The sequence below is a fragment of the Oncorhynchus nerka genome, linkage group LG6, assembly GCF_034236695.1.
Source record: "Oncorhynchus nerka isolate Pitt River linkage group LG6, Oner_Uvic_2.0, whole genome shotgun sequence".
NCBI classification, from domain to species: domain Eukaryota; kingdom Metazoa; phylum Chordata; class Actinopteri; order Salmoniformes; family Salmonidae; genus Oncorhynchus; species Oncorhynchus nerka.
Window position 1 is genome coordinate 77,817,171 of NC_088401.1, and position 12,962 is coordinate 77,830,132.

Below are 12,962 nucleotides of genomic sequence, written 5' to 3' on the forward strand. Positions count from 1 at the left end.
AGAGTAAACCCTATCACTTCGCCTCTTCCTCTCTGGTATAGCCTACATCTCTGTCCATATATCCACTTTCATCAAAACAGCCTATTACTCATTTCTCATTTTTTATTTGATTTATTTCACCTTTATTTAACAAGGTAGGCCAGTTGAGAACAAGTTCTCATTTCCAACTGCGACCTGGCCAAGATAAGGCAAAGCAGTGCGACAAAAACAACAGAGTTACACATAAACAAACTTACAGTCAATAGCACAATAGAAAAATATATGTACAATGTGTGCAAATGTAGAAGAGTAGGGAGGTAAGGCAATAAATAGGCCCTAGAAGTGAAAATAATTACAATTTAGCATTAATACTTGAATGATGCATGTGAAGATGATGATGTGCAAGTAGAGATACTGTGGTGCAAAAGAGAAAGCAGGTAAGTAATAATATGGGGATGAGGTAGATGGGTGTGCAATTTACAGATTGGCTGTGTACAGGTATAGTGATCGGTAAGCTGCTCTGACAGCTGATGCTTAAAGTTAGAGAGGGAGATATAAGACTCCAGCTTCAGAGATTTTTGCAATTCGTTCCAGTTATTGGCAGTAGAGAACAAGAAGGAAAGGCGGCCAAAGGTAGTGTTGGCTTTGGGAATGACCAGTGCAATACACCTGCTGGTGTGCTATTGCTTTGGTGACCAGTGAGCTGAGATAAGGTGGGGCTTTACCTAGCAAAGACTTATAGATGACCTGGAGCCAGTGGGTTTGGCGATGGATATGTAGTTAGGGCCAGCCAATGAGAGCATACAGATCACAGTGGTGGGTTTCGACCCCAATGTAATGTAAATGCCGCGTTCAAATACTAGTCGGAACTGGGACTTGCCTATTCAGGGTTGTCAAACTCATTCCATGGAGGGCCGAGTGTCTGCAGGTTTTTCATTTCAATTAAGCTCTAGACATCCAGGTGTGGTGAGTTCCTTGATAATTAGTGACCTTAATTCATCAATCAAGTACAAGGGAGGAGCGAAACCCTGCAGACACTGTCCTCTGTGGAATAAGTTTGACAGTTAAGTTTGGTTGTAGTTATAGACGTGCTCCGTTCAACCATTTAGCAAGTCTAAAATGTCAGTTTCCTAGTTCTGATTTGAACTTGAACACAGCAAAACTACGCACTAATCCCCCCATACTTCCCCCCTTTCTGTCCTACGTCATAAACGATTTATTTCCACAATGGTGGTCAGGTGGCCTGCGCCTTTACTGGTGCGCAGAACAACACCAACGCTGAATTTACTTCCCCAAACCATGGTTAAATAGTCTGGTCAAAAAATACTGGCCATCGATCTTATTTGGAAAGGAGACAGTCAGCATTCAATACCTCAGTGGCACTAGGTGACATCCAAGCTTTTCCAAGGTATGTGTATTGGGTATGTCTTTGCATGCATTTTCAACTGTTACGGTTGACAGCTCGTCGGTCGTGCTACGTTACTGTCTATGGCGAAACAGCTTAATATCGACTGATCAAAGGGCATTTAAGGTTGGTTTGTTTGTTTTCGTTATTAGATAACGTTGTTTTTGTTTTATTTAACTATGTTAAATTGGAAGAGTGCGTAATCCCTGACAGCGCGCATCCATGCCCAGCACAGTACTCAACTGTCAAGCAGGACAATCGCCAGCACATTGCGATCCGCGTCAAACATATTTATGTTTGGCGCTTTTGTCTGACTATAGACACAAACAAGAGCCTGTGAACTTTCTAGAATGTACGTGGCCGTCCATCTGACTGTTGCGATTGAGTGGGAACAGTGAGTCGGAGTGGAGTTTGAACCAATGACACGGCGATAGTGTGCGGAAAAGGTCACCCAGACCCCTTGCCATGCACTTTGCACACATATGGTCAGCCTATTGCTGTCATTCGACCAAGTGGCGCCACATCCATACATCCATCCATATCTATCCTCCCTGTGCATTGAGATTAAGGTTCAGCTCTGGTCAGTAACAGACGGGCCACACATAATTACTAAGCTGTAGTTATAGTTATACAATCATGAAAAGCTAGCCAGTTCATAGTCAAGAATATGTTATGCTCAGGGCCCTGTTTATGATGATTCCATCCACATGATGCCTTTTGGAGCTGTCAGGGAGAGCATGGGATGAGTGGATACAGCACATTTTCCTAGGACATCATCATATTTACTCATCTGTTTTCACAGCCATGTGGCAGGTTCATATTAGTGTGAGAGTGCTGCCTGCCAAACCATGACAACCTCCAGTCTAACTGCATTTTTAAGTCTGAAGCTTGCCTTGCTTGCTGCGATGGGGATGGCAGGTATACAAAAGATTCAAACCAGCATGACCAATATTGATTGGTAGCATTGACAGTAGCCAACTTCTATTTCATAGAAATGATTGTTCTATGTTTGGTAGCCTGGGTGCCTGTCTGTTGCTGCTTTAACAAACTTATCTAACCTAACGCAAGGCAGCGATGTACTATATGTCATTGATTGCATTACTGTTGATAGCAGGAACAGTGATGGGATTGGATCATATTTGATTGGAGAATACAGCCTGAGGTGAAATATCTGACTGTTCTAACTGACAATGGTTCCTGGTCCTCCCTGTTGGTAGAGGTGTGTTAGGTGTGAAAGTAGCATAACGCCTAGCCTACAGTTGCCCAACAATAAGGCTGGGTATTGATTGTGTTGCAACACACTACTCAAAGTGGGCTGATTGATTCACTTCAAAGTAAGCGTTATGTAACTCCTTTCCTATGAAATGCTGAGCTCTGTTGATCGTAGGAACGAATGGAAAACTGAGGCCAGTGCTCACTTAAGATAAGTTACATTTGGCTGTGTGTGTCATTGTGTGCTCGCTGTGTGTGTGTTATGGTCTATGTAATCCTGTGGTGAGCAGAGCGGCCTAGTAGTGTGAGAACATATCCTAGAGCCTGTTCCTGCCTCCCCACCCCTCACATGTAACAGCCAACGTCTCCATGTGACCATAGCAATGTGCACATTGCCATCTAGTGGTACTCTAGCAAATACAATGCTCTCTCTTGTCAAACTTCTGCATTTACATGGTGTCTGTCCAGATTCCTGATAGCTTGTTCACTAGCGCCTCTAGAAATGACTTTATATATATATTTTTCAGCTCATTCATCCTAGGCAGCCCAGCCCTGTGTCGTGATGTCAGGCCCCGGGAGAGACCGTGATCTGGAGTCGGACCACGCAGTAGACTGGTCCATGATGGACATGCGGCTGGACTCGTTCCGGGGTTCCCCCCTGGCCCAGCAGGTGTCAGCGGAGAGGCTGGCCCGCGCTGGGTTCTACTTCACGGGACAGGCCGACAAGGTGCGCTGCTTCAGTTGCCACAAGACTGTAGAGAACTGGTGTGGAGGTGACGCACCCGTGGAGAGGCACGCGGAGGTGAGGGTGAAAAGGGGATGACTATGATGTGCAAAACTTTTTTGTATTTATTTTGTATTTTTCCATCTCATGTTTCTGCCAAATGATCATACTACTGTTGCAATGTTTCAGGTCTCCCCCAGCTGTAAGTTCCTGAGCTGCACCCATCGATCCAGGGTTAACTCTCTTCAAGGTGCCATGCTGACCAATGAAACCTCCTACAACGAAGACGCTGAGGACATGGAGTTCCGCCTGAGGACGGGAGAGGTGGTAGACGATACCACCTACCCCATGGCCCCGCACATGGCCAGCGAAGACTCCCGGTTCAACACCTTCGGCCCGTGGCCCTCCACATCCCCGGTCCGACCTAGAGAGCTGGCCCAGGCGGGGCTCTTCTATCTGGGGGAGGGAGACCAGGTGCAGTGCTTCTGCTGTGGAAGGATGCTGAAGGGCTGGGAGGCTGGGGACACGGCGTGGGGAGAGCACTCCAAACACTACCCCTACTGCTTCTTCATCCTGGGGCATGATGTGGGGAACCTCCCCTCTCAGAGGGGGAGGGAGGTGGAGGAGACCAGGCCATGCCTGGGTCCTCGGGTCCCCATGCAGAGCTTTGAGGAGAGGCTAGGCAGCTTTGCAGGAATCCAGCACCACCCTATTGACCACGAGAGGCTGGCCAGAGCAGGCTTCTACAACACAGGTGAGACCTGGGAGTGGGGTAGACAAGAGCTTTGGCTGTGAGAAAAGTCATTAACAAATACAATTCCTGCTTACCATTACTTGCTACAGTAAAAGGGCCAGGGTTGAGTTGACATAGAAAGTACTGGGTTTATTTTCTAATGTGTGTTGGTGCAGGTGCACCAGACCATGTGGGGTGTTTCCGCTGTGGTGGAGGTCTGAAGGGCTGGCAGCAGGATGAGGATCCCTGGGAGGAGCACGCCAAACACTATCCTGGGTAAAAACACACTCACTCACAAGTAGAAAGTAAACAACCATATGCATGCTTCTTCTCCCTGTCACTAACATTGCGTGTCATGTTTTAATCCAGGTGCAGTTTTCTACTGGCTGAGAAAGGACAGGAGTTCGTCAGCAGCGTTCAGCTACAAGGTCCTGGCCGGAACAATGCTGTAAGTCTCCAAGACTTCATCCTCCTAACCCTGACCTCTAACCCCTAAACCTGTGGTCAAACATATTAAACTGCACCCATCCTTGCATGACTCCTACCATATCAAATTCATTCCTTCTATTGATTTCCCAGGCTTCAAGTCACCTAAATGGATGTTCAAGTCATGAGATGGGTAAAACCATTTTTTGATGTAACATAAACATTTTTGTAAAGTTGTACCCCTTTCACTTTTGTTTTGGAACTTTAGCTAAAGGTATTGTTAGATTATATATATATGCAGTACCTGTCAAAAGTTGGCACACCTACTCATTCAAGGGTTTTTCTTCACTTTTACTATTTTCTACATTGTAAAATAATTGTGAAGACATAACAATGAAGAAAGAACACATGGAATCATGTAGTAACCAAAAAAGTATTAAACAAATCAAAATATATTTGAGATACTTGATGACAGCTTTGCACAATCTTGGCATTCTCTCAACCAGCTTCACCTGGAATGCTTTTCCAAAAGTCTTGAAGGAGTTCCCACATATACTGAGCACTTGTTGGCTGCTTTTCCTTCACTCTGCGGTCCAACTCATCTCAAACCATCTCAATTGGTTTGAGGTTGAGTGATTGGTCAAATAGCCCTTACACAGCCTGGAGGTGTGTTTTGGGTCATTGTCCTGTTGAAAAACAAATTATAGTCCCACTAAGCGCAAATCAGATGAGATGGCGTATTGCTGCAGAATTCTGTGGTAGCCAGGCTGGTTAAGTGTGCCTTGAATTCTAAATGAATCACTAACAGTGTCACCAGCAAAGCACCATCACACCTCCTACTCTATGCGTCATGGTGGGAACCACACTTGCGGTCATCAGTTCACCTACCCTGCGTCTCACAAAGACACTGCGGTTGGAACCAAAAATCTCAAATTTGGACAGATTTCCACCAGTCTAATGTCCATTGCTCATGTTTCTTGGCCAAAGCAAGTCTCTTCTTATTATTGGTGTCCTTTAGTAGTGGTTTCTTTGCAGCAATAGACCATGAAGGCCTGGTTCACGCAGTCTCTTCTGAACAGTTGATGTATCTGTTACTTGAACTCTGTAAAGCATTTATTTAGGCTGCAATTTCTGAGACTGGTATCTCTAATGAACTTATCCTCTGCAGCAGAGGTATATCTGGGTCTTCCTTTCCGGTGGTCCTCATGAGCGCCAGTTTCATCATAGCGCTTGATGGCTTTTGCGACTACACTTGAAGAAACCTTCAAAGTTCCTGATTGACTGACCTTCATATTTTAAAGTAATGATGGACTGTTGTTTCTCTTTGCTTATTTGAGCTGTTCCTGCCATAATATGGACTTGGTCTTTTACCAAATAGGGCGATCTTCTGTATACCACCCCTACCTTGTCACAACACAACTGATTGGCTCAAATGCATAATAAGGAAAGACATTCCACAAATGAACTTTTAACAAGGCACACCTGTTAATTGAAATGCATTCCAGGTGACTACCTCATGAAGCTGGTTGAGAGAATGCCAAGAGTGTGCAAAGCTGTTATCAAGGCAAAGGGTGGCTTCTTTCAAGAATCTCAAATATAAAATATATTTTGATTTAACACTTTGTTGTTGGATACTACATGATTCCATGTGTTATTTCATAGTTTTGATGTCTTCACTATTCTACAATGTAGAAAATAGCAAAAATAAAGAAAAACCCTTGAATGAGTTGGTGTGTCCTAATGTTTGACTGGTACTGTATATATATCTCTCACAGGGTGCTATTTCCAACACCTACTAGTACATGCTCAGTCTCCTCCCTCTCTCTACAGAGGTGCTGCAGTCAGCCAATGCCCAGAAGGCGGTGGAGATGGGTCTGGAGCCTGCCTTGGTAGAGAGGACAATACAGGAGAGGATACGCAGGGATGGGACAGGCTACTCCACCCTGGAAACTCTGCTGCAGGACTGCTTTAACAGAGACCCTGACAGCGACACAGAGAACCATGGTATGTGTCTCATAAGGGGGAACACTGTTAACATTGCTTGGTAGTATCATTATATCAGGGCACTGTTCTATTAAAACTGGTATTGAGGTTTACAGTATAAGTCAAATAAATTCCTGAATTTATTCCACAGGATTTTGCAGTTTATCCAGTAACAGTGCTATTCACACTGTAGGCCTACATGAGGCTTGGCTATCGAAAGAACATTCAAAAATATATATTATAATAATATTTAATCTTCATTTAGGCAAGTCAGTTAAGAACAAATTCTTATTTACAATGACAGCCTTGTTCAGGGGATTCGATCTAGCAACCTTTTGGGTTACTGGCCCAACTCTAATAACCACTAGGCTACCTGCCGCCCCCCAAAACATAATCGAGTTGTGTTGGTCAGTATTCTAACTACTTCATTGTGATCGGTTACCAACTGCTGTTTCTCCCCTATTTCAGACGAGGGTCCCCTTGAGAAGCTACGGAAGCTGCAGAGGGAGAAACAGTGCAAAGTGTGTATGGACAGAGACATCTGCATCGTCTTCATTCCCTGTGGGCACCTGGTCGTCTGCAAGGAGTGTTCCGAGGCCCTTGACAAGTGTCCCATCTGCTGTTGTACCATCACACAAAAGATCAAGACATACATCTCCTAACATGCAACCTGGTGCCAGGGATTGTCGTTTCAGAGTAGGAGTGCTGACCTAGGGCCAGGTCCCGCCTCTTACTCATTATGTTTTAAAAGGCAAAAGTGATCCTAGATCAGCACCTAATATGAGATGTTTAAATAATGTGGGCCCAAGAGAATGAGACTCTTTTTTTTTTAAATGGCAATGTTGCTTTACCTTCTCAATTATTTTATTAACACATGCTTTCCTACTACAAATGTACATAAAGATATATTTTATTTGAGGAGGACCACTGTAAATATGAATCATGAGAAGTGTGGAGATTTTGTTTTTCAATGATTGTTTTAAAGATGACAGACACTTCCTTGTTATGTGATGTAGTGTTCGCTCACTGATACAATACCCAAGAGGCAATGGGCCTCAATCTTCAAACCAAGATGAGAAACTAAGGTTGAGACTAGATGGAGTACAGCTACGGACAGAAGGGACTTTACGTAGCAGGTTAGCAGAACTAATGAAGGTGAGTCAAACAGGCAACTTCTTGTCCATGGCTGTACTCCATATACCCACAGTTTTGATACTTCTGCTGTACAGAACCATGATCTACCATTGCAGTTATCAACAGTGCCTTTTCCAAATAGTTTCATTTACTTATTGTGTGTATATTTTCTTTATTCTGACTATTATGCCATTTCCATGTTTTTGTCATATTTCTCTTAATATTATGAAGTTGTTGACTGGGCTTTCCTTATTGGTTTGCAAATCATGCGTTTCTCGTTAGTTTGTAAATGACAGGTTTCTGAAATAGAAGTCCTGAGGGTTCCCAAACGTATGTTTCTTTGGCCAACTAGTATGCTTTGACTTGTATGATTCATTGTGTGCTCTGTGAATAAATGGATGAATTGTATACTTGGATCAATTTCCATTATTTAGGTATAACGGCATAACTGATATCATGTTATTCTGAAATTAATCTTTCCTTTGCACATCAGTGCAATTCCTGTTTGACCAAAAGTGGAAAATAAATAAATAACACTACCTACGCTGCTATTACTAACACTACTTACGCTGCTATTACTAACACTACCTACGCTGCTATTACTAACACTACTTACGCTGCTATTACTAACACTACCTACGCTGCTATTACTAACACTACTTACGCTGCTATTACTAATGCTACAAATATTACTAACGCTGCTATTATTAACATTAATAGCTCTGCTATTACTAACACTACTAACATTAATGTTACTAACACTGCTATTACTAACGCTACTTACACTGCTAGCATTACTAACAAGAACACTAACATTATTGTAACCCTGGACAAGCACACGTGATTAAATGTATCATCAAGCCCTCAATGTGTTTGTCAAACTACAACGAAACTGTGTACTGTTGGGTGTAGTCAAGGACCAGGGTTGGGAAACACTGTTTTACACTATATGAGTCTTCAGAATCTGAAACAGTTCTAATAAAGGAGAGAAGGAAGGAGGAAGATTATTCCTCCCACAATGGGATAATCTCAATTAGATTTCCTTGATTCCAGATGTCCTCCCCTCTGACCTTCTCCTCCAATGGATTTTGAGGAGGTGAGAAGAGAGGACATGGGGAGTCAAGGAAATGCAATTGAGATTCACTTAGTATCGAGATGTGGCCACCCCATTGACTGCAGGGCCAAAGATCGTACAGTATGAAGATAGGCAGAAACTGCTTCTCCAATAGAAATCCGTATGTAATAGACTATGTCATGGCGACATTGGTAAACTAAACTGGTGCACAAAAACCCGTCATCGGGTCTAACGTTCGTCTCGCTTACTTACTGCGTAAATGCAGGCAGTCAAATCAAAGGCATTCCTTCGATTTTTTATATTTTTTTTACGAAAATGAAAACGTGTCAGTTTGTCACTTTCACGAGGTTGGAGTAATAACATGTTCCTCTACTCAAAACATTGGCTCAAATCTAGGTTGTGGCTTTAGATTTCGAGAAAATGAACAACTAAGGAAGAATTGTTCACTTCTCTCATTGACTTCTCAAACCAAGGGCGCCACTTTGGTTTTAGAAGTGGAGGGGGCATATCCTGGTGTGGGTTCTGAGGGTCCTCCCCCAGAATTGTTTGGGGGCATCTAAAGTTTATTTCCTTAAAAGTTTATTTCCTTAATTTTTACACAATCCAATATGCCGTCTCTATGTAGAACAAAAAGTAAGCAAAAATGCCCACAGTCATCAAGCTAGGTAAGAGATCATTATTAAATATGATTAAGTGATTAATAAGACTAAACTAGATCAAAGATAATTCAATAATAAATATTGTGTTGCACCTTTAACCAATAGCCTAAAAAAATGACAATTCTTGAAAAAATACAGACTTTTGATGGTCTTTATTAAGACATCCTCTATATCAAATTTCGTCCAGACCGACCAGCCAGCCAGACCGACCAGCCAGCCAGACCAGCCAGCCAGACCGACCAGCCAGCCCGAGCTGCCTGCATGCCCAACCCCCACCAGTCTAGTCAATAACTCAACTCTCTCCCAACACAATTTCCTTCCCAGTTCACACCTTTAATTGTTTTAATTCCCAAGGAAATGGTTTAGAAACAAAAAAACAACAACACACATACACCTCAAATATACATTAACACACAGAAACAGCAAATCCTCCATATAATGAATCTCATAGGACTAATAGTACTGTAGAGGTCTTTTTACTTGCACACAATTTGGCTGGGTCACCCAGTCCTGTCCCTAGGGGTCCACCACCCTGCAGCGCCCCAACACACCCCACTCAGCTTTAGGATCTTAGTGAAACATTCACTATTGGTTTTAGGTGTGTTAGGCCCAGGCCAGAGTGACAACCCACAGGACGGCAGACCCCCAGCGCCCCAACACACCCCACTCAGCTTTAGGATCTTAGTGAAACATTCACTATTGGTTTTAGGTGTGTTAGGCCCAGGCCAGAGTGACAACCCACAGGACGGCAGACCCCCAGGGCCATGACTGAGCAGCCCAGCAGCTAGGTATTGCCTAAATAGGTATTTCCCCTGACGTGGCCATGTTTTCAATACAGAGTCTTTTACTCCTACTGTATTCCATATAAGGCATCCAGACCTTATGAAAGTTGCCCAGTTACCCTTAATCTTGTAAAAAATTAAATCTAATGATACATAAATTGACATTGTGGAAGGATAACCAACCTTCCAATTAATGGCAATGCATTACTTAGCCGCTATAAATGCTTGGTTACAGTTTCTTCCGTATCAACATTTTCAAGCAAACAAAACAGGGAGAAAGGAGAATCTGTAGACATGATGAGATAAAAGAACATACTCTTTGACAGAATTCAGCCAGCCTTCACAATATGCAAATATGTCTCATTTTGTGTTTTACACCTTTATTTGAGGAATGACATTTTTGAGTGCATGTAATTCAGTTTCACTGACTACGCAGACACTCATTGACTCGAGCGAGCAGTTTGGATGAAATGATTGAAAAACATGTATGTGTACCTTTATTTTGCAACACTCACACACGTAACGAGAGCGGTGTGGTCAGCATGCTGTGACCCCACCACAATGCGAGCGTTGCAAAATAAATGTGCACATACATGTTATTCAATCGTTTTATCTAAACTACTCGAGCGCGTCAACGACCGTCTGCGTAAGCAGGCGCTAAAATAGAACTTGGGGTCCACACTCCAATCTAGTTGGTGGTGGTAATGCAACTTAAAGTTGGTTGCCAACTGACATATAAAGTCCACATAAGAAGAAAAAGACTACCACCACAGATAGAACAATGGGACAGATATTTCACTCCCCGGGTGTATAAATGTGAAGCATCCGTTTGGCGTTTCCACTCACTACCATATTTGGTAGTGAGAGGAAGCCCAGTGGCCGGCAGTGGGGAGAAGATGGAAAGAGATGGATTTTGGCCATCAATTTTCTCATCGATGAAACATTTAATCTCAATACCGTTTTCTGTTCCCAAAACTAGAATTTGTTACGAACAGAGTGGACTAAGTTTTGTATACTTTACCCTTTGCTAAAGTTTTAAAAAATTGGGTTGTTTAGGAGGCGTGCAAAGGAGAATTGAGTTATTGCACACACACGCTTAACACTAACTGAAATATGCAAATGTATGCTAGAACGCACCAATAGGATCTCGCTAGCTTGTGCTTGGCTCTGCCCACCTCCTTGCTTGTTCTGCTCACTATGACTCTTGGTTCCCATTTAAAACAACGGGCTGTGGTCTATCTTGGTTTAGTTATAAAAATCTATGCTACTACTACTACTACTGAAGGAGGATATTTTACAAGAAACTATTAGATTCCCTTTTTATCTGTGGATGAAATGTCTGAGTAGAGAACACACTATTTTGTGTGACTCAAAATGCGTCCAAATTCTAAAAAGATACAGAAAAAAAGAACCTTGTGCATTTCAGGTAAAATAACAACCCAATGTTTATATCCCAGGACAAATTAGCTAGCAACAGCAGGCTAGCTAGCTAAATGTCCATGAATGAATGTTTAATATAGTTGGGACAGAGTTTGTTTTGATATTTCAACCTGTGTGTCTGGATCGCATCTGGTGTGGATGTACAAAATCAACATGCGCACGATGGCGCACACGGATGCATCTTTGTGCCTGGTCTAGACAGCATGTAAAAAATTATATTGCGGGACTACTGTTGTTTTTGGGACCAGTTCTTGCAGTAGCTGGTAGGAGTCAGACCGAAAGCCAGCGGGTGTGGTGGGAGCAGGATGAAGAAATCGGTTCTACGCAGACCTCTACTGTGCAGCCTATAATGTTAGAGCTGTTTATTACTGTGCCAGTGTGAAAAGTAGGGAATTAGCTAGGGAAACTGATATATCAATAACATTGCCATACTGACTACTAAAACTCACGCTGCAATGAAAAAAACGTCTGGTTTCATTGTTTGATTCAGGTCTAGTGTGATTGAGGCAAAAATAGCTAAAGTTTGCCAACTTTTGGCCAGCTCTCTCTCTTAACAGTACACCAACTGGAGAAAGCTAGCCAAGTTAATTTACTTTGGGACAAAACAAAGGCTACAAGACATTTCTATACAAACAACAGCTGTTAGATAGCAATATGAGGTGGCGATTATTACTATCTGATAGATAACTAGAGGCTAAAGCTGACCTGGCTGTGGTAGCTACTAGCTAGTGTAGCTTATATATTCACCTCAGTTAAGAGGGAATGAAACATTAGCTAACATTACATGTCAGTTACAATACTAGCTCAGCACTGCAAATAAAGAATAGTTTAAAAAATGTATGTAAAGTTAAACAGCAGTTACCTTGACAGCTAAATCTGTAAACTAATGAGTAGCCAGTTTCTGCTCTGCTTGGAGCTCAACTCTCCTGTGCTAGTCCAGCCAGCCTTCCAGAAGCTTTGCCTTCACACAGCCTGTCTGCCAACTCTGTGGTGTCTCTGAGTCCTAAATACAGCCTGCTGACCACTCCAAACAGCCAACCTGACCGCTCGGAGGCGTCCGCATGGTCCTAAAGCACACCATTGCCGTTTTTTGTATCACATTGCAATGATAAAACTGTGGTGGGGGGGGGCAATTTCAGAATGTGGTGGGGACATGACCCCTGTATCAAACCCCAAACCCTGGCCTGTTTGGTCTTTGCAAGCGTATCCGGAAGTCTTGCGATGTTGCGCCTTTAGGTTTAGAAACTCAGCAGTAGGGCCATCCAACCCCCATCTGTCACGTACTTGCTGGTAGCTGGCAGCTGCACAGCTTGTAAATAACCGCTAGATGTCAGATCACTTACGGTCACGGGGAATCGGAAGTATTTCATCTGGCCGCTAGGGGGCAGCTGTGCACCAAGAGTTTTCCTT

General features: G+C 43.1%; 1 protein-coding gene across 2 annotated transcripts; it reads left to right on the top strand.

Moving 5' to 3' along the window:
• The first annotated feature begins 1,201 nt into the window (after positions 1-1,201).
• On the top strand, positions 1,202-8,004 carry xiap (X-linked inhibitor of apoptosis). 2 transcript variants are annotated; one of them, XM_029647376.2, is made up of 8 exons: positions 1,202-1,387; positions 3,124-3,323; positions 3,510-4,074; positions 4,230-4,329; positions 4,423-4,501; positions 4,633-4,672; positions 6,310-6,483; positions 6,931-8,004. In XM_029647376.2, exons 2-8 carry the CDS (start codon positions 3,159-3,161, stop codon positions 7,122-7,124), a joined length of 1,317 nt encoding a protein of 438 aa, XP_029503236.1. In that variant the 5' UTR covers positions 1,202-1,387; positions 3,124-3,158; the 3' UTR covers positions 7,125-8,004. The 2 variants fall into 2 exon arrangements, with proteins under 2 accessions (XP_029503236.1, XP_029503235.1); XM_029647375.2 differs by having other exon boundaries at positions 1,203-1,387; positions 3,124-3,398.
• Positions 8,005-12,962: the final 4,958 nt, after the last annotated feature.

What these genes read in the sequence shown, in the direction of transcription:
- xiap (XM_029647375.2), top strand. Translation starts at nt 3,159, where the DNA reads ATGTCAGGCCCCGGGAGAGACCGTGATCTGGAGTCGGACCACGCAGTA. An exon ending in CCGTGGAGAGGCACGCGGAG is followed by an intron (nt 3,399 to 3,509) that starts GTGAGGGTGAAA and finishes GCAATGTTTCAG; the next exon opens with GTCTCCCCCAGCTGTAAGTT. An exon ending in CACGCCAAACACTATCCTGG is followed by an intron (nt 4,330 to 4,422) that starts GTAAAAACACAC and finishes GTTTTAATCCAG; the next exon opens with GTGCAGTTTTCTACTGGCTG.